At 38.0% G+C, this 26,247-nt stretch overlaps 2 protein-coding genes across 2 annotated transcripts in view; one reads left to right on the forward strand and one right to left on the reverse strand.

Annotated features, from left to right (window-relative positions):
* Nucleotides 1–13,869, forward strand: part of LOC122667642 (vicilin-like seed storage protein At2g18540) — a 34,128-nt gene extending 20,259 nt beyond the window's left edge. The window contains exons 13-14 of the mRNA XM_043864011.1: nt 4,767–4,771; nt 13,858–13,869. The gene's annotated coding sequence lies outside the window, so the exon portion shown is untranslated. The remainder of the gene's footprint in view (nt 1–4,766; nt 4,772–13,857) is intronic.
* Nucleotides 3,661–14,967, reverse strand: LOC122667644 (ER lumen protein-retaining receptor). Its single transcript, XM_043864013.1, has 6 exons — nt 14,720–14,967; nt 6,598–6,863; nt 6,299–6,414; nt 4,705–4,778; nt 4,160–4,223; nt 3,661–4,072 (listed from the first exon to the last, which is right to left on the reverse strand). Exons 1-6 carry the CDS (start codon nt 14,808–14,810, stop codon nt 4,036–4,038), a joined length of 648 nt encoding a protein of 215 aa, XP_043719948.1. The 5' UTR covers nt 14,811–14,967; the 3' UTR covers nt 3,661–4,035.
* Nucleotides 14,968–26,247: the final 11,280 nt, after the last annotated feature.

The raw sequence follows: 26,247 nt of genomic DNA on the forward strand, positions 1-26,247 counted from the left end.
TAATTACGAATCAAGTAACAACAATCAACCTCATATATAACGATATATTCTTCAATAGTGAATTATTTAGTTTCCCAATCACTTAAACTTCATTCTAGGCACCTCGATCTATATTATCGGTAATCAATGATAATGCATTTGAACTAACCACCGCATGTCTCCAAATGCAGATATTTAATTAGCTCTTCTAAGACCTTTCAAATAGGCGTGTGATTCTGATTTTGATTGATTAAAGTGGATTTTATGAGATGAGTTGTACATTAATTTGAGGGAGAAGCTCCGGAGAAGGGTTGGTGGTCAAGTATCATGAGCATATGGTTCATAATCTCGGATCGGTCGAAATTGGCTGGATTGGATCGATATTAGCTGAGTCTGATCCCGATCCCGAGATTAGACCGAACTGGCAAGGTACTCCTGGATCGGTCAACTCGGTTGGTCTGATACTTGTCATTTTTTTGGATATTTTGATCGATATTTTAGGGATTTTAATTGATACGTATCGATTTTTAGTATTTTATTATATTTTTTATGAAAAAAAGATCTCTACTTGGTGGTGTTTCCTATTGCCTCTCACAGTATACCGTGAAATGATGCATCTGTCCCCTGGGTAGATACCCAAGCGTGCTCTCCCATTTGCCCATATGCTTGTGTAGATACCATACGACCAAGTAGAGATCTCTTGCCCATTTTTCATTGATCCTAGCCCAATCCAGTAAAACATGAATTTTGATTATTTTTTATCGATCTAAGCCGATTTTGATCGATTCAAATCGGTATCAGCCTTGACCTATCTCGAGTCTAATACTTAGATGACGAACCTTGATCATGAGACGACCTAAAAACAGCTCAACTGATGGGTTAACCCAAAAGTTGTTTTTCCGGGTCAACCTCAACGGACCACCAGATCAGACCCATTACAAGATCCTAACTAACATGCATTAATGAATTATAAATAACCCATTTCGTTTATGTTATTCTGTTTAGTTATTAGTCAATCAACATCATACGGCGACGGAGGACCCAATGGGGTAGACTGAAATCAGAGTACTAAACCGTTTTTTATTCTTGGAAACAGAGTGATAAACCTTTGGGTTATAATAGTCTTTTCATGGTTCATGGCTTCATGTTATATACAGTTCATGTTCTTAAAAGGTTGTGCGAATAGGGGTGTAAATGAATAGTCAAAATCCGTTTCCGTATCCATGTTCATATCCGTTTAGCCCTATCCGAATCCATCCAAAAGTTAAATGGATGTGGATACAAATAGGTTATATGAAAAGCTATATTTACATGTAAACGGATAAAATATTTGATCCGTATCCATGTTTATATCCGTTTAACACTATCAGAATTCGTGCGAAAATTAATTGGATGCAAATGCGGATATAGCACTATCCGGGCCGAATCCAATCTATTTGCATCCCTAGTTGCGAACACCATCATCACCTCTTGTTGATCTTATTTTTAAAGGTATGACTTCTCTATGAGGGAGCGTGGTTTATGCAAGGCTAATGAGAGGATGCGAAAAAGTATCATGGGGATGGGATTTCTGTCTTTCATTGAATGAAACAGGGTGATCATTTGGCCCCATATATTCTTATGGTGCAAGTGGGTTTCTCCTTAAAAGGTTCAACCGTTCAATTAATACTTCAAGGCAAAGTGTACTTCAAGTTAAAATCTATAAAAAGAGAATCCCTGACACTGAAATCAGGTTAGTCAAAAAGATTCTATTTTGAAGGCCATTATTGGTTGAGAAGGAAATAGATAGGGAAACCTAGAAATTTCAAAATCCTATGTCACAACCAACTAATTTTGAAAAGGAAATACGATGACATTGAAATCGGGTCACTCAGATGTCCGCATGGAAAAATTTCTATTTCAAGAGCCATTATTGACAAACAAGGAAACAAATAGGGGGGAATTGCAAATTTGAAAATCCTAGTTCACACGTCTCACAGGTACCTAATTTTGAAAGGGAAATCTGATAACACTGAAATCAAGTCAATCGGATATTTACGAGAAAAGATTTTGTTTCGAGGGGCACCATTAAATCATCGAGAAAGTGACATGAAAAAATCTCGGATTTGAAAATTCTGGTTTCTATTCATTTATGATTTGAAAAAGAAAACTGAAGGTACAAAATCAGGTTAATCGGACAATTTGGATCCTCTACTGTCGAGTTGCCCGGCAGTATCCTACTGTCAAGACACAATAAGGTGGTAAATGATCGCCTTACCCCCATTCGAGCAAGGTGCTTGGGCAGAGATAAGGCGGTCATTCCCCGCCTTATTGTGTCTTGACAGTAGAGTCCTGTCGGGCTGCTCAACAGTAGAGGATCTGAATCCTCGCTAATCGGAGGTCTAGCTAAAACGATTCTTCTTAAAGGGCCACAATGAGATCTTCGAGAGAAGGACACCATGAATTCTCGAATCTACTAAAAATCTGACTGTAACCATTAAGTATTCCCCTGGCCAAAGCATGTGCAATGTGTGAACACCTTCGAAAATTAGGGAAACCGGATCCAATATTGACCAAATAGATAATGACCCGATTAATACATAGCAGCTGTACTGAATCTACAAGACCTAGTACAAATAATAAAAGGGAAAGAGAACGCACCCACTCGTGCAATGCACGTCGCCCCTGCACATTAGCACAAGGGCTTGCATACTGCCACACCCCCTTGGAACTCGAAAATGACCAGGGATGTGGCTGTCATTTTGCACATCTCTATATCAAGGTGCAGGGACGCCGTGTCTGGTGCAACCAGATGGCGTTCTTTCTCCCACTACTGCAGGGTTTGGGAGGGGCAAATGTACACAGCTTTACCTAACACAACTTAACCATTGCACCAAGGCGTGCCCACTAATCTAGTACTGACATAAATTTGACATAATTTGCCACCTATACAATCCTCAAACAAACTTTTTTTTTTCCAGAAGGAACTAAAATAGTCGCTTATGTCTGAACTAGATTCTACCCAAAAAACGTCTGATCTTGATCATAAATTTTTAACCGATGCTAGCTCTCCTTCTAGGAGATGCCATCCTCATAACCACTACCCAGAATGCAGGCTCCCAAGGTCATGGGTTCGATTCTCCTGTATTCACCTTGTGCCCATAAGACACTCCCCCCCCCCCCCCCCAAGTGGCTATAGTTAAAGTCCCATTGGGCAGTTTGATAGGATAGACCACTCCTCCTTCCCCCTCCCCCCACCAAAAAAAAAAAAAAAAAAAAATTCGATTCTTGTCAACTCTATTTTGAGCACCCCATTGGAGCCATGCAAACCAGGGCACCAAGGTGAAGGTTGAGGCAAGACAACCCTCTTCAACAAGGATGTTAACCTTGCGGAATTCCTGTCTCGTGCATTTTTCCATTCAAAGAAGAATGCCCATCCTGAAGAATAAATTCATCTTTTTTCCAGTTTTGTTGGTAGCCTTAGTCAGGTTCAGCTTCTATGAGAACCTCGACCCTTTGAAGATAAAAATGGAGGTTCGATATTACTTGTGTGTAGAGAGAGAGAAAGAGGTTTTGACCACAGGCACTCGTTGCTTAAATACTCACACACAGAATAAACATTTAACCAATAATTTCTAAAAATTTAGGTATCCCAAAGAATTCCTTAACACAACATTTTTGAGAGACTGCTGGTGATACCAATTTGTATAACAGGAATTTGAAGTTCAAGAACTAGAATACAACAGAATCCTTTCAGATGTTGATCCTTAATTTGGAATATTTATCCATACAGGATTCCAGAAAAGAATATGTGATCTGATTCCTAATGACAGTTAAACATGTTCCATTAGGATAAATCTCTATTTTCATGATAGGAATGGCATTCCATGTTTAAAACTCTTTAAAATGAGTAAATGAAGAATACTGGCCCCATGTTTAACAAGCCCTGGAAAGCACCGATATGGACAAAAAGGAGGACAAAAGAAATGAAGCTCAAGAACCTGTGCTCAAACAAATATATATCCCATATATGCTACACTGAATCCTTAAGGTGCTGACAAGACATTCAAGAAGAACTCAAGCTGGTAAATGGAGCCTCTCATTGTTCTTCCAGCTGCAAATTGTTAAAAGGAGAATATGATACACTTTATTTCACACAAATACATATGTTTGAATTCACTTCAGAACATACAGCACATACCTTTGGAAGTAATAATAGAAGAAATCAGCATAAAGTAATGTCTGAATGAGCCCAGCTATCCAAGCTGCAACAGAGGAAACATTCATAACACCTGAACTGACATACACTGGAAACAGGAAAAAACAAAGACACACAAGCATAACAAGACAAAACCAACAACACCAGACAGGTACTTCACACTTTATGTCGCTCTATGCAATATGAGACAGGTGGTCTTCAGTTTTGAATATCCATTATGCCAAGAGTACCTCGGATGAACTACTCAAAGGAGGGAAAGTTAAAAAGGGAAACAAGTAGGACTCATCCATTCAAGAGCCCTTCTCGTGGATGTAAGTGAACTCGTTTATTTACTTCAAGTAAACATAAGTAAAGGGTCTTAGCCCAGGTTTGACAAGTTTCATGTGTAATGTTCAAGAAGTACACCACACATTGCAGTAGACTGTCAAGATACACATCAGCTTATTTTTCTTTCTTTCATTTACTTTAAAAACACAATCACACATGTGACGGTGGCTGTGCATAGCAAGAGAGAGAGAGAGTCATACTTATCCAGTGGACATAATGTGGCTCAGTGAAGAAACGATAAATCCAGTTGAGGATGTACAATGCTCGGTATCCACTGCATTATAAGATGCAGAAATCATTAAACAGTTGATAATCCTTCTGAACTGAAACTATGAAGGCTGAAAACATCGATATATTCCCGGATCAATACAATCAGGAAATAAACAAAAATGTGTAAGTAATCACAGTGATCAGGAGTAATAACTTGCAAGTTAAACGCATCAGAGAGACAAGCAAATGGAGGGTTCAAGCACAGCAAAAGACAAGAATGTTTATCTTCAATGGAAAATAATGGATAAAATGGGAAGTCAAGGAAAAATTTGGAACAGGATTAACATAGCAAATCCAAAATAGATGGGTAATGCTTGGTTGAGTATAGTTAGATGAAACCCTTGGCGAACACCACCCCCCCCCAAGCAAAAAAATTGTCACACCAAATTGCATTCATGTGTTGGGCAGTTTTACATAGACAACAATCACATGTCTATTGTTTGTGGCCATGATTTTTTTTTTTTTTTAACATCCAGATCTTTATTCACTTCATTATTTTGCCCGACTCAGGAGGGGAGCGGTTACATTTCAACAAACTGGAAAAAAAAAATCGGATTATGTTTATACATGATAAGACTAGAACAATGTAACAAAATTGCCACATTTTTTTTGATCTATTTATTGTGACACAATGAACCCAAAGTTCACCAAAATAACTATTGAAATGACACATATAGGAATCATTACATCTTGCACCAGTGGGAAACTAATTATATCTTGAACCATTTGAAGTGTGAACAACATAAAGGGAAGATAAAGAACCTAAACCATCAATGTTTCATAATTCATAAGTGAAACATTTTACAATCTAACAATTATGCCTCCCCTGACAGAAAAGAATGGAGTCCACCGGAGGAGCAGTCTTGATTGACAGAATAGATAGCTGGTTTATGTGGTGTCTAGAATACATTAGCCAACCGGGAACCGGCTTTCGTGAAAGCACTTTGAATCAAACCTTTGGGTATATACAGAGCACCCATTAGGAAGTCTACATTCAAATTTTGTGACCTGTCTCAACTATATGGTCCACCATCTAATTGATTTTCTCTCTTGCATTTTAAACCTTCAGTTAAGATTCAAACAATATATGATGGCTGACGTGGCAATTCCACCCATTGAATAGATAGAGGACCACATGGATATTTGTGAAGTTTCAAGGCCAAAATCAACCATATGGCTCACCATATAATGGATCTTTTCCCTAATCATTTAATTCTTAACCAAGCTTGACCAGTTGATTGTGGATAATGGTGACATGAGTCAAGGGTGATACAGGCAATATAGCCCCAAATTTTTATGGCTGTTTAGGAAAGGCTTCCTAACAAACCATGTAAGGAAACATTTCCCCATATAAATAAATCAAAGAAAATTATAACTTAAAGAGATGTTCCAAATATAAATACATCACATGATCATCACAAGAAATAAAAAAATAAAAAATAAAGCATGATAATGAAACTCATTTGTCAAAATACTCGCTGCACTTAGTAAATTAATGAATAAGAATTTAAGATGGTAATTCACCCCAGAAGAAAAACATATTGCCCTGTCAAGTTGTCAATGTTCCTGGTCCTCTGCAGCAATACCAACTGAGGAAGTATGGCAACAGCCTCCAAGTACAAGGAAAATGTCCACATTACCTGCTCCATTGTTGCAGACAGGTATGGTATGTAAGAAAAGAAACCATGGGGAAACAAAGGAAAAAGGGGGGAAGGGGATGAAGTAGCTTAAAAGTATAAAAATGACAACACAGAAAACATAATAAGGACAAACTGTAAGTGGAAGTAGCCATTCACGAATAAGCTGAAAAGACTTGCCAATACCTCCTTAAAGGTGAACCTTTCATTAATAACAAGGGCCAAAAGTAGGCAAGGCAGTACAAGGTAAAAATGGCGAAAGGTGTCTTGGTCTTTATCATAAGATCGACGAACAATCTTGTGGCGCCTCATGTACCAGACAATTGAAAGCGAGCTCCCCAAGAATATTAACTTCATAGTGGTATTATATAGTGAGATAAAATCAGTAAAAATATCCAAGTACCGAGCAACAAAAACAAGGGCGTAGAGTTCTTGAGTCTTCAAAGATATGCCTGTAATCATGATGTCAGAACTCAGAAGTCATAGAATATACATAAGTCACAACCGCTAGTTAAAGCCATAAGAAGACCACTGACATGGAAGTGATGAGAATGCATAACAAATATATCGTAGAAGAACGTCAAAATAGATTGAAAGAACAATCGATTAATTATCCATGAATAAGCAACTAAGGAACCAAAAGAACCAAAGGCAGACCTAAAATAACCATAGGAGAAGTGGCGAGGAAAGACATGCTTAGCTTAAGCCCCGTACCATGTACGACTTCAAATAGAGCTGATTGGAGGGCAAGGCTCTGTGTGGCTGACCCTATTTAGTTGGGCTATGATGTTGTGTTGTTGTTGTAATGCACCCAAAACATGATTTATGGTGTGGAATGTTGGGTAGTAGATACCTAGACTAGGAAGGATAATGTAAGGATTGAACAGACTAGTGCTGAGTTGAGGGTAGCCCTAAACATGAGAAGCTTCGAGAGAGTCGTTTGAGGCAGCATGGTCTTGTCCAATGGAGGCCTTGAGATGCACCTGTACGAGGGAGTGATTTGTTTCAGATTGAAGGATCTAATTGAGCTAGGGGCAGGCCTATAATGACCCAAGGAGAGGTAGTGAGGAAAGACATGCATAGGTTGGGCCTAGCCCCATGTATGGCCTCGTATAGAGCTGTTTGGAGGGCATCGACTAGGTGGGTTATGCTGAGTCTTGTCGATGTTCTTCTTCTTCTTCTTTTATTGCTAATTTATGTCTTTGTCTTTGCTTGGATCCATGTAGCTGACCCCATTTAGTTGGGATAAGGCTGAGTTGTTGTTGTTGAATAAGTAACTAAGGAGCCTAACCACAAAAACCTCAAAATTTATATTTGTTTTGGATAAGTAGCATCAAAATCCATATGAACGGATTCCATATCTCAGATCAAATTTACTGGAAACTAGTAACCGCATTGGATAAATAGTAGTCTTGAAATTGTCATTTTTTCTTTTTTTGGGGGGAAAGGGCAGTGGAGGGTTATGGCCTTATGGGCAATGTAAGAGGTCTTATATGGAAAAAACAAATAAAAAAATGGCAGATCTCCATATACAAATATGTATCAAGTCCAATACGTAAATGCTCACCTCTACATAATATAGTTTAGACCTTTTAATCACAAAGTACTGCTGACCAAATGAAGAGCAACGATCTCACCCTATATGCACTGTTTGTTCCAGGATGAGGCCCTAATCATCAATGAGCAATTGTAATGCTCTTTCTGAAAATTCCGACATGAGCAAGGGACAGTGGAGGCAAAGGTATGCAACAGTAGTGGCTTGAGGCTCATATTGAGCTTTGAGATTTGAGAATTTGTGAGTTGGACCCAAGGCATCACAAATTGGAAGAAGTGAAGCCGCAGCAAGAAAGTAACTAAGCGGTAACTCTCCCAATCAGTCCCGTATGTTAAGCAGAAATTGAATACAAATTATGTAGATAAGAACAAATGATCTACTGAAAGTAAATAGCAATCATGCCTATTATGTTGTCTACATTAAAACCCCTACCCCCTCAGAAAAGAAAAAAAATGGGGGAACGAAATCATAGTTGTCATAGCGTCCTGGCGCTGGAGAAATGTGCGTATCGACCAACACCATGGCATCCCTGTTTCCCTAAATCTCCTATTTTAGCCTTGGTTTCTGAGTTTTTTCTTTCTGGGCAGTACTACCAGATTCTGGAAAGCCATTATAGGATCCTTACACACACATTGACTGGTTCTGAGATTTGATCCATAAGTTCTTTTCTTTTGGGTGATCCATACCTGAAAGTTTCATATCCAGAAGTCTCTCTTTCTGTGAGATTCAAATTTTCGAAGTAACCTGCAACTAAGACATCCGCCAGATCTGATTTCAGATCTCACCATTTGGTTGCCAGCAGAATTTTGGGGCTATTTCTCGTTGGGATCGGCAGACCTTGGCGCTGTGATTTTGTCCAGAAATTGCAGGGAGAATCATCTTCATAAGGAGTTTCCTCTGTTGGAACTACTCCAGTTCACCGCCTCTCTTTTATCGTGTTATTGCAAGGTTGAAGAAGACATATTAAGTCTTTAAAATTGCAAGGGCAACTTATATTATTTACATAAAACCCCCTATAGTCTCTACTGCTATTCTGTTTAGCCCATTCAGTTTTCTCTTTAACTCCATTAAATTACAGTTCTACCACTCCTTTACAACTTCAGATTAATTACAATTCTGCCATTGCTCTTATAAATCTTGATTTATCTACTAGTTTGCCATTCAACTTTGCCATTCAACTTTGGATTTAATTACAATTCTGCCATGGTCGACATGATCGCCATGGCGGGCGACGTGTCGATATATCGATTAGACACTCCTCCACCGACTTGGATCGCCGTGACAACTATGAACGAAATAACCTAGGTGGGAATTACAGGATCCCCAAAAAACTTGCATGGAAATGACAATTCATCCAGCTGGAAGGAGTTCGTTATATGACCTCATATAAAACAACCCTCTTCAATCTATCTTTCAAGTATACAGCAGTATGGTTTCTTGAATTCTTCCCATCCTCATCAATAGGTTGTCACTAACTCAGTGAATCCACTTTTTCATACCCATGATTCTATGGCATTGTGGATTATATCTAACCAAATTAGTCACTTCTAGATAGCACATATAAGTCTCATCAAACCATTGCAAGTTTGCAACCACCTGTGTTTTGGGTCGTGAACTGAGAGATTCTTGCATAAGCCAGGTGCTACCAGCAAGTTAGTTGCCAAAATGCAACCAGTTAACAACATGAGTTGGGTCACTAAGTCTGACTATTCTACAGCGATTCATCATTTGTGGCTCTTTGATCTGTCATTTTGTAAAAACTTATTTTGAGCATTTAGTCACCAAACAAGGTTCTTATTGTTCACTTTTTCTTTCAGCATTCACTGCTTCGATATGCTAATACGGTGTTCCTCTTTTTGTTGTAACAGTTATGTCTTGAACCTTATGTTTTATTCCATATTTGGGGTCCTTATTGCTGTCCGTAGTAGATACTGTTGTACACACACTGCAGTCAGGCTGAGTCAACAGAGTAGCAGTACAGATGGTAGCTATGAGTACAGAGGTGTACAAACAGTGTACTGATGTGGCAGGGCATCCACAGTGATGTTACAGGAATTACAGGTGTTCTAGCAGAGCTCGCAGTGCAGTAGCAGTGAGTTCAGGAAATGTGGCAGTTTGGCAGTGTTAGAGAGGTTTCCGGACTGATGTGGCATTATATGTCAGGTTATTACAGGGTGATACAGTGGTTAGTAGCTAGTGGCAGAATAGGGAACAGTGTACATGCACATTACATTCATAGGTTCATGCTGATGTGTCCACTTTACAGCCAATTTGAGCAGGACAAGTGGCAGAATAGGAAGAGAGCATAAACTGGAAGGTTGTAGTGCTTTGAATCCTCTTTCTAATGCAACTGGAATCACCTCATTCTGAGTTCATATGAAGAAGGTATGGAGTTTTCCGTATCAGTGCACAGAAAAGAAGCAAATGGGGGAATCCAGGTGTTTGTAGTCAGTATAGGTGAGTACTGATGATGTTGTAGAGATAGCAGCTAACAGGTGGTCTGGCAACTCAGGGGTATTTTGGTCCAGTTGAAAAATTGATTAGTTGGCCTGATAGTGTGTGAGGTGCACATTGGATAGGTGATGAGGTGGTTGGATTGTGATTATGTGGTCCCCACATGGTATGTTGGTGTGGATAGGCATGATGACATCTGACCATGGTGGCAGCATGAAGTTGAGGTGACCAGTGTATGGAGGTTCACAGGTGGCATCATGACCATGAAGTAATGATGGTGTGGCATGCACATGTATGCATGTGAGGTGCATGGATGTCTGAGGTGGCCATGCTTGACGACATGGCACAGGTGGATCTGTGGTGGCAAAGGTGCCACATGGCGCATGATGGCACGGGGTCTGCCACATGGCAGGTTGATGTGGCTTGAGTGTATGAGATGGCATCTAGTGAGTCTTGAACAGTAATTTCTCTGATTTTTTGAGCTATCGTTGAGTTGAAATTTGGAGAAGTTCAAAATACAAGTAACGAAGATATGTGAGTTAGTTTTCCAGGAAAATTTGAATGAGGTCAATCCGATATCGGAGTGGAAAATTATGGCATAATCTTAAGGCATGGCGTGTAGGCTGAAGATAGCAGCCTGGGTTGTTGTTGTCTTCATGAAAAGTGTAGCCCTTCGAGTTTTCTTCACGTAGTAAAAAGATCCGGGTCAATGGGAGTTCAGATGAGGAAGATATAAAGGTTTGCGTGGAAAGACGTCGAAAAATGATAAGAGTATATATATTCTCGAGTCTGACACTCCATTGGCCACTCAGAGAGATTCTCCGGGTACCAGGAACTGAGACAGTCTACAGGGCTATAAGATTTCTATCAGTTACACTGTTTCATTGTATTACTTGTACCTATTTGTATGCTAGCTCTAGGTTGATGTATGTTGAAATCCAAGACTAGTTTGTGCTTCATTGTAGGGCATTAATTATAAGCCCAATTTGTTTCTGTATTGGGTGTTCAGTCACAGTTGGACAAGGACTGTTGTTCCCTGTTAGTTGCAACTACCTAAACTTTCTAGCGTTGAAGCACACTCCCAGTTGTATGCTGGGTAAACAGTGGTAGAAGCCCTAGCCTTTGTAGCAGCAAGGGTGGAAGCAGGTGTTGCAGCACCTGAGCAACTGCAGCTGTTAAAATTAGTGATGAGTAATTGCTGAACCACATTATATTTGTGTTGTGGGTGTGCCTTATATTTTCAATTCCATATTGTATATTAGAGTGTGTGCCTTTATATGCAGGATGGGTGTGCACGCCTTTGTAGGCCTGGCCACTTTGTGGTAGCATGGCAAGGGTGCACATGATTGTGATTGTGTGTGAGTTTGATTGAGGATTGTCGGGCAATATATGTGTGTGTGCTTGGTTGAGGGTCGGCAAGCAGTGTGATTGTGTGGCTGAACATCAATGAAGTCCGCATTTGTGATTGTGAGGCTTTTTGAGTGCTAGTAAGTAGGGAAACGAAAGAGTTGAGTTAAAGTTTTTGGAGTTCACTGATTCCCTTCCCCCCCCCCCCCCCCCCCCTCTCAATGACCATCTTAGTCCAACAGATACTAACCATTAATTTAAGGAAAACCACCATTTTTTGTCATTCCGTAATCATCACCTAGGCATCAAGCATTCAATGCCTTGCCTTAGGTCCAAAGGACCGTATATCAATTTGCCACTTTGACAACCTTGGCACATATCCACCAAACTTCTGTTTCAGCAGCTATTCTTTACATGTTCAGAATCGCTTGCATGAGGGATGCACTACAATGTAATGTGTTCTCACAAAACCTTAGTCAGTCCCCTCTACTGATTTAAATGACATTCATTTCTTGAAATGCTAGGATTCCATATGATTCTTCCATAAACTAACTCCACCACTTCCTGCTCCTTTGACCCTCATAACTTCTACGCTGAACTGTTTTCGACCCCTCTTTACTTTCTATAAATATTTTCAAACTATTTTGGTGAGTTCCAAATCTCACACCCATTTTTCAATCAGTCGACATCTATTATCATGCTTATTGATCTTAGACCAAGGGCTCAAACTGCTGAAGAGTACACACCACCTTCCAATCTCTTGGATTGGAACACCAAAATCTAACCAAATGATGTAGATGGAAGCCCTTGTCATGAAAAAAAGGGGTCATTACCTAGTTCTGGTCCCGCCTATGCAGATGGTCCAAACCTTCGGTATTTTTTACACAAAGAGGCCACTCTCAAGATTCGAACCCAGGCATTTACCCCAGCAGCCCGAACCTTTTACTGTTGCTCCAAGAAATGGCCCCTTGAGCCCTTATCATGAAAGAACATATTTATTACCTTGAGCATATGTTATGGTAACAATGAAAGAGGCAAAACCCAAAATGGACTAACTTTTCCCAAGAAATTAACCTTTACTGCTGAATATTTCTCAAAGCGCACTTCTAACCGATAGAAGATCCCCAAAGTAAAGCCAAAAAAATCAAATTTATTTAATAAAAGTTCATTACTTAAATAACACATAGCTACGTTCTGAAATAACTAGTAAAACACAGCTCAGAAGCTTCTAGACATTGAAATACAATGTAGAAGAGTTTTCCTATTTTCCCCTTCTTTTATTGATGTCATTGTTGAAATGCCATTATTTGCAATAATTGAATCCAAAGACAAGATGAAAAAAGAGTGATGAAACGATGTAGGATCGTTGGACAACAGTGTTTTTCTCAAGTCATCACAGATTTTGATGTGTCTGCAAGTTTATGCCTGTGCAAGCAAGCTGGTACACTCTTATCAGCTAAACATAATGAACATAAGACAAAAACAGAAAATAATATCTATAATAATTTGTCTTATATTATCTTTTATTACTGCATAAGCGGTCATATATACAGCAGAGTATGGCTAATTTGATCATTATATTGTACATACTTTTTCTATATTTATGTGTAAAGTATACAAAAACAACAACTCAGCCTTATCCCAAATAAATGAGGTCGTCTACTTGGATCCTTATCCTCCAATCAGCTCTGTTTGAGGTCATACTTGATACAAGGCTAAAGCTACACATCTCTTTCCTCACCACTTCTCTTGAAGTCATTTTAGGTCTGCTCTTGGCTCTTTTAGTTCCTTCAATCTGAATCAAAACACTCTTCCGTACTGGAGCATCCAAAGGCCTCCGTTGAACATAGCTATGCCACCTCAAACAACTTTCTCGTAGCTTATAATGTATCAGAGCTACTCCCAAATCAGCTCTAATATGATCATTCCTTACTTTTCCTTCCTAGTTTTGGCACACAATCATCTCAACATCCTCAACTCTGTTATACTGAGTTTATCTATATGATGCTTCTTAACTGCCCAACATTCTGCACCATACATCATAGTCAATTGTATGACTGTCCTATAAAATTTTCCTTTAAGCTTTAAAGGAATATGTCGATCACACAACACTCCAGTCTCCAGTGCACCTCTCCACTTCATCCATCCTATTCTAATTCTCTATGAAACATCATCCTCTATATCACCTTCTTTATTTATGTGTAAAGTTAAAAAGAGATGTATTCTATTCTGCCACTCAATTGTCATATTGTTTTTCAAGGGATGTTTACTCCACATCCACCATCTACAACCTTCATCCAGAGAAACATAGCATAAATGCAATGTCACAATTCCTACTGAACATATGTTTATTTTCTTATACCTAGTGTTCATAATGAGCTCCCAAAAGGAAATCCAATGTACTTGATTTATGTTCAGTGTAATGCCCTCTCAGTTTCACTAAAGTTGATAACAACTAAACAGCATTAGAAACCGCTGCACTGTCTCCAGAAGAGAAATTGAATCATTCAAGCACAAAAATATGCCCATCAAAGCAATTATAAGACGTGTCTTATCAAATAAAACTATTAAATGTGAATATGTATTTTTTCCATTAATTAAAAAATAAATAAATAAATAAACCAACAACAACAACATCCTCAAGGAATGGCATTGCCACCTGAATTGGCATAATAAGGAGGTGGGAAGGGAGGGAAAGACAACACCTCTCCTAAGATAACCCAAACAGAGCCACAGTAAATCAGTTACACTAAGAGTAGAACTATTGTTCGTCCGGTATTTCCACAACAGTAAATCCAGCAACACATAAGTACATCCAGATCAAAATCCCACCAATAATCCAGCTGAAGTTCGGTGAAATGTCAGAAACTTGTAATTTCATCAAGATGCAAAATTGGACATTCCAATTAACGTTGAAAATACGGGGGAAGGGGAAGAGTGAGAGAGGAGTACCAGCGCAGGATTTGATGGTGTGGATCTTGAGGAGCAAGACAAGGACGCTAGCGAGATGGGTCATGTCCCCTGCTAATCTGAAGATATTCATCTTGGATCCGCCGAGAAGAGAACAGATCCACCAAAATGTTTCAAGATCCCTAACCGATCCCCCTGGAGAGAGGCTGTTCTGTCAAGTTCTACTGCCTTACGCTTCCTCCTTCCGTCCTTCCTCTTATACCTCTATTCTGCAACTCTGAAAATGAGGGGAAATGAGAAAGAAAAAAAAATGGATGAATTGCAGAGGCTCGGTCCCTGTCTCGGATTTGTTCTTGTGATGATTAAGAGAAGGGACTGGGCCGCTGCTAGAGACTCTTGAGTATTAATTGAGAGAGAATGCTGATGCGGTTTGTCTCCCTCTCCTGCAGGCTTCAGCCTTTAGTGCTCGCTCAGGTGTCCGAGGCTTGAGTTGTTATGTGCTGTAAGAAAGGGCAGGAGGAGATCCCGACTTCGATTCGTCTCAGCCACGTAAAACTTTTGCCTGATTAAATTGGTAGTTTTACAACCGTTAGGGTGACCAGGATGTTGACTGATTGCTCATTTTTTTGGTCCTTCGTTATTTTACATATGGGAAAAAGAACGCAAACCGGTGGTGTGGTTCCTGCGTCTAGACACAAGATCCTAAGAAATTACTATTCAACCCCCAGTGAATTACAAAAAAATCTCATTCAATCAAATGCACTTGTATACAATTTTATTGGACCCCATGTGGGTGCTAGACTGCTAGATAAGGGTGTCAGTCGGGTGGTTCGGTTTGGTTTTTTGGTTTTGTTGTGAGATTCAAGAAATCGAAATCGAACCAATATGAACTTTTCGATTTCAGTTTGGACTCAGGTTCGGTTCGCTTATTGTTATTGGTTTCAATCGCTTCGGTTCAGTCCTATTGATTAGGCCAAGCGGTGACCTATCATTTTAGCAATTTAGCCTGAACCGAGTTGAAACCTAAGGGTGCTCTAACTTGCAAATCGAAGCCAAACCGATAAGGTTTCAGTTAGGTTTGGATTGGGTTCACTTGGGCCAGCCGTCTAATTTGACCGGTTCAATTTAGGTTTTGACACCCTTAGTACTGTCAGGTGTTACATGACTAGATAGCCATCTCTTGCCCTTACATATGGGAGGGGATCACTTCCAAGCTGCATGGCCCTTGTGGTAGCACGTACTCAATGAGAAAGGGCATGATGGCATCCAAATGGGGTGAGAGGTTTTTTTCATTTCATAGAGGGAGCTTGCAGGTGTCACACAGCTTGGCACCCTTCTTTTTCTCTTTATATATTTAATTAGAGAAAAAGAACATTGTCCAACAATATCTCCATGTGCCCATGCACACATGAGAGAAGGTGAAATGACTGCCATGCCTCTCGTTTTGGATGCTCCTACAAGCTCCCTCATTGGCCCAATACTAGTGCAAAGGCCACACAACATGACAACAAACCCTTTCCCCATTTAATTTTGTATGGATTTTCATTTTTGGAATAATTATGTATGGTTTGGGTGCGACTGTGCGAGTCTATGATGGTAATCTTTCTTCCCTAATTGGATGGTAAAAATTTGTCCCGAAAATTTATTATTATTTATGAATATTTACAACTTTTTTTACCACGATAAGAACAAATGTTTAGGCATGATTGAGTAAGAAAACAATTCAATCATATATTGGTGGTAGAATCATATTTGGATTCCAAGTATATTAATAATCAAGAAATCATCATCATTTTCTGACCCAAAAAAAAAATAATTATTTATTTGTATTGTATTCATACAAAATAGATTGGACTTTTAGCAAAACCTAGAAAATATATCACATTGAAACAAACAAAGCTAGAAAGAAATTATATGGATCTAAAAAATAGAAATGACTTAATTTATTGAAACACCTTTGGAAAATAACTTTCATTTTAAATATTTTAGATTTATGTATGCTAGTAAAACAAATAAAGTTTAAACAATTTGGAAAAAATACAATACCCTAGTTTCATACTTTGATGGACAAAATTACTTGTTCTTAAAAGAAATCAAACCAAATTAATGCTACTACATTAATCTAGAAAAGAGATAACAAATTATGCAAAACTAGACCTCATGGAGAAGAGTGTTAGTGAGCTTTTTCTTATTTCAATTTTATTCTCCTTCACCTTCAAATGCACTACTTATGCCATTTGCTAAGATTTGTCATTTTCAAATTTAGCATCTTTGGCGATGACTTTATAAGGCACCATTGACTATGGGCAAAATTGGAATATGGAGACATTTTACAAACAAATAACAACCACTGAACAAAAATTTATTTCCATATTGTTTGGTTCGTATTTTCCCAATTTGGTCTAAAAGTTCTGGCAATAGGTTATTGTGTCAATGAACCTTTCATATTGCATTATTGCATTTTCAGATCATTTTCCTTCTTTTAAATTTTCTCCCCTTCTATTTAACATTCACATAGTTCTTTATTTTATCAAATATATCGAGCCATTATAAGATAAATCAAAACCCAACTGGTCATTGAATGAACATATATATTTATTAGACATTTTCTTTTCTTTACTTTATGAAAATATAATTTTAATCTAGAAAGACTTCTGTAAATATTATGTATTTTTATAATCCATAATGATATTTCTGTAAATATTGTGTAGTTTCATAAACCATAATCACATTTTTTGTAAATATTGTTTAGTTTCATAAGTCATAATGGTATTTTTGTAATTGATATATATATAATGCTTGAATTGATTCCGTTTTAAGCCTTTCAAGTGTTGATTATGTTCTCATCCATTTGGGAATCAATTTAAAAATATTTTAGTAAGTAGTGATTTTGATCTCAAAAAACATGAAATAAAAAAATAATAATTTCACCCCGAATCAAGAAATCAAGAACAAACTTGTTATCAATAAGGGCTGAATATGTCATCTATATGTATAATCATTCTTATGACAAAGCAAATGTATTTTATGAGCTCCATTAATTAGTCACCGAAAAACCCCATCTTTCACCCATTTGACGAAAAAGTACTATGTTTTTACCTGAAAAAAATTATGAAGTTCTATGGTATTATTTAGTTGATTGTCAATTACATATTCATATTTTTTGTTTTAGTGTTCACATGTTCACAGTAATAAAAAAAAATTCTCGTCGTACAAGCTGGTGTAAAATGGATATCCCAATGTACAAGCTACTAGACAATAAAAATGGCTTCTTAAGTGTTTATTGTCATTGTCTAAAACTAAAAGGCAACCATTGAGGGAAGAAAAAATCTGACTCCAACTAGTTGGAAAGAAAATGAAAATGAATTAAAAATAGAAAAAAAGGTTTTCCAACAAATTTAAGTCATACCAAATATATTAATTAAACTTTTGAAATGAATTTTTAATAGACTACTCAAATGAAAGGATGGTTGAAAAGTGAAATAAAACTATATTAATACATTTAAAAAGCTTTTGGGTTTGTTACACAATCATTGTTTTGTAATGATTAGAAAACTTTCCATTTTATTTTTTATTTTTGTATAAAATTTTCATTTATTTCTTCATTTCATTTTCAAACAAAACATGTCAAGTTTATGTTGATGAGTCAATGATCTAAAATAAATTATTTGTTACATCCAAAACAAGACGGCAACTAAGTCTAAATTAGGGAAATCATGGGAATTGTAGGGATTGAGACTCGATATAAAATGGGTGGTAGTAAAAAAAAATCATCGTACAGATAGCTCCGATTGATGTAACCACAAGGGAGGATCGGGATCCTCTCCAATGAACGCATTGCCTAATAAGCATCCAACGATTGGGCTGGCTGGGAGCGTGTCGAAGTGTATGCCAGCCAGCCCAGACGTTGGATGTCTCATTGGGCGACCTCCACATTGTAGAAGATCCGGATCCCATAAGGGACCTAGTTCTCTAGTGGAAATGATCCACTATTTGTACAATGATGTATATTGTTGTTATAAATTTAGGGGTGTAAACTGTAAATAAGGCAGAGTATATGAGAAGTCTGAGTAATCGAGTTGTCAAAGACAAGACCTTCCGGGCTAGGGAATGCGCAATCGAGTTGGCATCCCTAGAGACATGGACATAGGAAAAAGAGGCCAGCCTAACAATTAAACCAACATTTTGTTATTGTCAAATCCAAGCCCACCAACTTATGAAATGACCCAACAAGATATCAGCATTTGCTGCATTATTGGGCTTTGAGGATAATACAGGTCCATGGAGGGGATGGACCTGAGAGGCAGGCCTATCAAGAAACCTGGCCCATTAACAACCCTATCCTTGACAATTAATATAGAAATCTGCAGAATGAGATAAAACCATTACACCTTAAGATCAAGGTTTAAGAATTTGGATTAGAATCAGTAGAATTAGTTGAATTTGTGGAGAGAGATCGACACATAAATCAATCATTTGTATCATCATGAATTTTATCTTATTATATTTTTTCTTTTCTTTTCTTGGCGTCCAAACATAGTTTTAAACGATTTGGATCCTCTGCTCATGCTCAATGTGCTTATGGCTGTGCTTATGCCACTTGAGTACCACCATGAGCAGAGGATCCAGTTGAAGATCTATGTTCAACCTTCCCATTTGGATAACGTAGGAAATTGGAAACCCATTCCTTTTTAACATGTGACGATTTTATAGTCCTAAAAAATCACAAGTTACTTGTGTCATTAACTCTAACAAAGAATATTACTGTTAAGGATTTTCTTTTTGTCACGACTCCTAGTGAAATAACACTTTATTATTTGCCACATAACAGTACACGAGTTAGTTTATTTCAGCTTGAAATGAGTAGATGAAGTAGTTAAAATTATAAAAGATGCCATTCTATATTTTATATTCATATGCATTTGATGCATTTTAGTAATTTTACAAGAACTTTGAATAAGAGTTTGAGCAATTCTCTTTGTTTATTTTGAACTAAAATTTAGCCATTATGATGTACATCACATTGATTAACTGATATACTATAAAAGGATTCGGGTCCTCTATAGCGCGACACAGTGTGTAGCGCACCATCCGATGGCCCTGTATGCTTGGGCATGCAATTCAACACATAAGCAAGGTGTTGGGCTACATGTCAAACACACAGGGCCGTTGGATGTGCTCTACATACTGTATCGCACTACAGAGGAACCTAACGCTACAATAAAATGTCAGATAGTGAAACATTATAGTTTACTAGGCATAGTGACATCTAGAAAAAAACCCATTATCAAAGTCACCCCAACATCTTGATATTTTTATAGGTAATAAGGTCTTGGAGTGGGACCCACAATTTTAATGGGTCCCTCTGGAGTTTAAGCCTTTTTAAAGGCCTTTAAGTATATAAGACGATTTGTGTCACCTTCTTAAGGTCCGTTTCGTGTAAGAAAAGTCATCCCCATTGGAGGGTTTGGATTGTCAAATCAAAGTGGAAACATTTGATGCATTTTAGTAATTTTACAAGAACTTTGAATAAGAGTTTGAGCAATTCTCTTTGTTTATTTTGAACTAAAATTTAGCCATTATGATATACATCACATGGATTAACTGATATACTATAAAAGGATTCGGGTCCTCTATAGCGCGACACAATGTGTAGCGCACCATCCGATGGCCCTATATGCTTGGGCATGCAACCCAACACATAGGTAAGGTGTTGGGCTACGTGCCAAACACACAAGGTCGTTGGATGTGCGCTACACACTGTATCACACTACAGAGGAGCCTAACGCTACTATAAAATGTCAGATAATGACGTATTATAGTTTACTAGGCATAGTGACATCTAGAAAAAAAACCCATTATCAAAGTCACCCCAACATCTCGATATTTTTATAGGTAATAAGGTCTTGGAGTGGGACCCACAATTTTAATGGGTCCCTCTGGAGTTTAAACTTTTTTAAAGGCCTTAAGTATAGAAGACGATTTGTGTCACCTTCTTAAGGTCCGTTTCGTGTAAGAAAAGTCATCCCCATTGGAGGGTTTGGATTGTCAAATCAAAGTGGAAACATTTGATGTATTTTAGTAATTTTACAAGAACTTTGAATAAGAGTTTGAGCAATTCTCTTTGTTTACTTTGAATTAAAATTTATCCATTATGACATACATCACATGGATTAACTCATATACTATAAAAGGATTCGGATCCTCTATAGTGCGACACCCTGTGTCGCGCACCATTCGATGGCCCTGTATGCTTGGGCATGCAATTCAACATATAGGTAAGGTGTTGGGCTACGTGCCAAACACACAGGGCCATTGGATGTGCTCTACATGCTGTATCGCACTACAAAGGAACCTAACGCTATAATAAAATATCCGAGAGTGAAACATTATAGTTTACTAGGCATAGTGACGTCTAGAAAAAAAACCCATTATCAAAGTCACCCCAACATCTAGATATTTTTATAAGTAATAAGGTCTTGGAGTGGGACCCACAATTTTAATGGGTCCCTCTGGAGTTTAAACTTTTTTAAAGGCCTTAAGTATATAAGACGATTTGTGTCACCTTCTTAAGGTCCGTTTCGTATAAGAAAAGTCATCCCCATTGGAGGGTTTGGATTGTCAAATCAAAGTGGAAACATTTCTGAGGATGGGACCCACAAACTTTTTGAATTGAAACTGGTGCCCCTTCACCAACATACTCGGATGGCAAACCTACCAACTACTGTGTATCATCATGAATTGAATGTGACAATTGACAACGACCTTGCATAATATCTTTGCTTGATCTAAAATGTAGATGATGGGCTTGGGCTACACCCATGAGGGCTTTTGGCTGCAGGGTTTGTATTTTAGCTGTTGGGAAGAGTAGTTCATTTTCTCTCCAACTCTTTAGGGTGCCAGTTTGGCTTTTAAGGGTGCCTGCCTCTCTTTGTAATGAAGCAGGTTATAAACAGAATTTGTAACCATGCATAGTTACCCCCATATGAATTGTCAAGTTGATGTGTCAATCATTTAGACATGCTAAAAATATAATCTTACTATCATCTTTCCTTTCCCTTTCAAAGCAGGATGATCTCTGACACTGTTGGTGGCCGACCGAAATCCAGATTAGCTATCCACAGGGGGACGGGTGAGGACAGATCTGACCCCTCCATAGGACGTGGTTTTCAAACCCTAGAGGCAGATCCTACATCCTCATGGAGGGTTCAGAACTATCCCCACCCGTCTGCATGTGGTAGCAGATCTAAACTCGACCACAAGGGGCAAGCCTAGATAATGTATGATGGGACTTGGCACTCCCCTTCATGGACCATCGGGAAAGGAGAGAAACTACTTCAGGCATTCTCCACCGGGAAAGGATGGCCAAGGAGGCAAACCACTTATTTATTATTTTTTTAACATTTGTGTCTTCTTTCTTATTTTTGGGTGGTCACATATGTTTATGATCTGGTAGTCTGCGTAATTTCTTGTACGCATGGTGCTCATATCCCTGTTACCTGCATGGGCTCAACGAGACACTATGGTATGTAAATGAGATATGGTGGATGGATAGGTTTACAGGGTGGATGGTGAACAAAAAATGGGTGAATAGATCACTCTTCTCATGGCGTCGGCCCCAAACTATATATCACTTCTTTTCATTTTCTTTCATTCCTTCTATCTTCATCTTCATCTTTAGTATTGACCATCCTGTCCTAGGGTTACAAGGGTAAGCATTCTATTAATATTTTATGAGTGATGAATTGGTAGGTTGATGGTACAGTTGCACCTTCAAAGATTAATAGGGCAAGAAGACAATGGTAATAATAAACAAATATAATCAAGCTTGATTGGATTCAGCTTGTTTGTGTTCATAAAATGTCAACCTAAGTATGACCTATAATTTTTTCAAGGAGCACATCTAGGACTAGACCTAACAATTTCGCAATGCTTGCTTAAGAGTTTGCCTGAGGTTTTGTTAGTGGATCAATTCCTCTCAATGTGTACCTGTGCTTGTTTTCCAAGAAGTGTGTGGTTCTCTTAGACCCCCATTCGATCTGGCCCTCTCTAGGTCTCTTGTATGGCCCCTAGTGGGCCCTTTGCGCAAGGAATTTTTTTTTTTCTCAAAGATACATGATAAAATGAATTATGAACTAATTCCTAGTGCCACCTAACTTTGGAGAGACTAGAGAATTAGGGCCATTAGTTCACAAAACCTTGTCTCATTCTCTACTTTTTGTTCTCTCTCCCTTTTCTTCTTTAAGGATTTTGTTTTTGAGTTTGTCAGCTAGAGCACCTATCTCTTCAAGGCATTGTAACTGGGGTTAACCCACTAAATTAAGATAGGGTAAGAGAACACTACCTGGTGCGTCCAGTGTGCTGCCCTTGTGCCCAGACTCAAGGACATGCGAAATGACCACCACACCCCTAAAAAATTCTATCTTTCCATGGGGCATGACAATCAATTCACGTGCATCTGTGTCTGAACGCAAAGGCAACGCACCGCACATGCCTAGATAGCGTTCTTTCTCCCATTAAGATATATTACCCACATTAACATTAAAAAATAGACCAAATTTATACAAATTTGATGTATTCAAATGTCATTATCGTGCCCTAAAAAATCACAAGAAAAATAGAATTTAGTTTAAAAAAAACAGGAATAAAGAACCATATACATAGTAAATCATATGATTAGTGAAATACTTCATCTATACAAGATGTAAATTACCAAATCATCAATCCACGAACATAAAAATTGGGAGGCATAATGAGAAGCATTTCAAGTATTACCGTAACGAGAGTTGTTCTCAAAATTTTTTTTTTGGTAACAAGTTGTTCTATTTTAATTTTTACCAAAGAAGTAATTTTGCATTTAAAAAAATTTGAAGTACCGTTTTAAAGTGTCCACTTTTTTAATTCAAAATCATCAAAGCCTTGGCTTTAAGGGTCCATAATCCATCTCTATAAAGGAATCTTTTTCTCTTTTTAGATAATTTCATATTGTACTAATAGCTAATTCTCTTTCGAAGGTTCTTAACTTCTTTATGTCTTGTCATTATATCCCATAGTTAAAGGCTCTTCTTAATTATTTGGTCTACACTATTTATAAAGTGAAAACTCTAGAAGGATTCACTTACCTTTGTTGGTACATAAATGAGAAAGTTTACTTGCCTGGATTGGATGGGGTGACTGTTCACGTAGGTGAGCGTAAGGGAACAACTCACAATCGTTTAGATGGAACATTCTCATAGAATAGATTTCATCTGAACAGTTGTGAGTTGTTCACATACGCACACCATTACTAAATTGCTCTCTCTCTCTCTCTCTCTCTCTCTCTCTCTCTCTCTCTCTCTCTCTCTCTCTCTCTCTCTGTGAATGTGTGAGAAACAAACAAAGGTAAAAGGAATTAGATACCCTCTATGAAATCATAGCTATGGACTTTGCTTTTCTTTTAATTTTTGTTTTTACAATGGTTTGTCAAAAAGTCCTCTACCGGGTATCTCTCGATTGATAACTGAGGACACTTAAAAGAGAAAAGGAAAAGAAAAATAAAGGAATGTGATAATGACATGAGTAAAGCACATATTGGATGCAAGACATGGATGGGGCTAAATTAGGAGAACTATAGTTTGTAAACTGAATTTATATGTCTCTATTAATTTCTTAATTGTTTTTATTCACTTATGTATGATGGTGTGGTGATTAGTCTAGGAATTGTAAGGGGTTAAAATAGTGAGTTTTCAATTACAATTTGACTACATCAAGGATTATTTTTAAGCTCTTATTTGTGTACGCTTATCTTGAGTGATCTAACCAGAGACATACAAGATGAGGTTCCTTGGTATATATTTTTTGCTGATTATATTGTGTTGATGGATGAGACAAAAACTGAGATTAACGTCAAATTGGAATTATGGAGATCAATCATGGAATCAAAAAGTCTTAAGATAAGTAGAATAAAGATGAAGTATATTGTGTGCAATTTTAGCTACACTAAGACGGTTAAGGAGATGGTGAATACTGATGAGAGAGAATTTTTTCGAAGTGATTATTTTAGAGATCTGGGTTGTATTGTCAATAAAGATGGTGATATAGAGGATGAAATTGTCCTCAGAATTTAAATAGAATGGATGAAATGGAGAAGTACGTCTGGAGTGTTATGTGATTAGCGTATTTCTTTAAAGCCAAAAGGAATATTTTATAGGACTACCATACGATTGACTATGATGTATTATGTGGAATGTTGAGCAGTTAAGAAGCGTCATAGATAAACTAAATGTAGTAGAAATGAGGATGTTTAGATGGATGTGTGGCAAAACTATGAATGAAGAAAAATGATCATATTAGAAATGAGTTGGGAATAGCCTCGATATATGACAAGCTATAAGAGAGTCATTGGAGGTGGCATGACCATGCTCAACGGAGGCTTTGGGATGCTCCAATTCGAACGAGTGATTTAATTCTGATTGAAAGAAATAAAAGAAACTAGGTATAAGCCTAAAATAACCCTAAGTGAAATGGTGAGGAAAGACATGCATAGCTTAGGCCTCATATCTTCTATGACTTCGAATAGAGTTGATTGGAGAACAAGGATCCATGTAGTTGACCCCATTTAGCTGAGATAAGGTTTTGATGTTATTTTTGTTCACTTATCACAATCATCACACGTATCATCCACTACTTCATTGCGGACAACTACATTGTTCAATTAGTTTAGACATGTCCTATCGAAGCATTTTCCAAACTTTGGTCACTTGATTGAGACCTCTGAACTACATTTTGATGTTGGGCCTAGTCGTCTATGCGCCCTTGTCAGGTCGAGCAAAAAAGTAAATGGGGAAAAGAAGGTTGCTAGACTCCTACACCCAAACATAGAAAAGGCGAAATGATCACCTTCTCCCACCGGCCCCCCTTATAAATTAAAAAAAAAAAATCTCACCTCTGTTGAATACTCTTGCATGCACTCTCATTGACCCCTATGCCAGTGCTGAAGCTGCACCACCTATCAGCGATCTCCCTCCCACATTTAGTAGTGAAAATGGGTGAGGTCAATTTGCTCAAGTCACAGTCATCCAATATAAAAAAAAAAATTTAAAGGATGCTTAACTTCAACATCAGGCAAAGTGGAATGGAAAAGCTAGATTGTTGGATCAAGGAACACTCCTGTCAAGAAGAGAGAGATCTGAGTTGGGCATGTTTGGTATAGGGCTTGAACTGAATTCAAAAATAGGCTGGGCCAGGTCAAAGGCCACCTAACCCTCCTGTAGTCTATTAAAAAAAAAAAAAGTTGGATTTGGTAGACCACAAATAAGCATCCATCAAACACTGATTACTAGAGTTAAGTATAACTAATTTACTAATGAGGAGAGAGAAGGAAGATCATCTTCTTTAACTTTCAAAATTCTCGGTAGACGAGATGATATGTGTGGAGAGACGATAAATTGATGGCTCTGTTTTTCAGAAATGAAAACGAGAAAAAAAAAAAGGAACCAAAAGCGAAGCAAAGGGAATAGAAGAGATGAGATGGGCCGAGTACGTGGTATGAGTGTCTCTCTGCACAACCGGCACGCTCTTGCATCAAAAGA

The sequence above is a fragment of the Telopea speciosissima genome, chromosome 7 (assembly GCF_018873765.1).
Source record: "Telopea speciosissima isolate NSW1024214 ecotype Mountain lineage chromosome 7, Tspe_v1, whole genome shotgun sequence".
NCBI lineage: Eukaryota > Viridiplantae > Streptophyta > Magnoliopsida > Proteales > Proteaceae > Telopea > Telopea speciosissima.

Coding starts and splice junctions, on each gene's coding strand:
- LOC122667644 (XM_043864013.1), bottom strand. CDS start 14,810: ATGAATATCTTCAGATTAGCAGGGGACATGACCCATCTCGCTAGCGTC. Junction 6,415..6,597: donor AAAGGTTCACCTTTAAGGAG/GTATTGGCAAGT, acceptor ACAATGGAGCAG/GTAATGTGGACATTTTCCTT. Junction 4,224..4,704: donor ACATTATGTCCACTGGATAA/GTATGACTCTCT, acceptor CCTCTGTTGCAG/CTTGGATAGCTGGGCTCATT.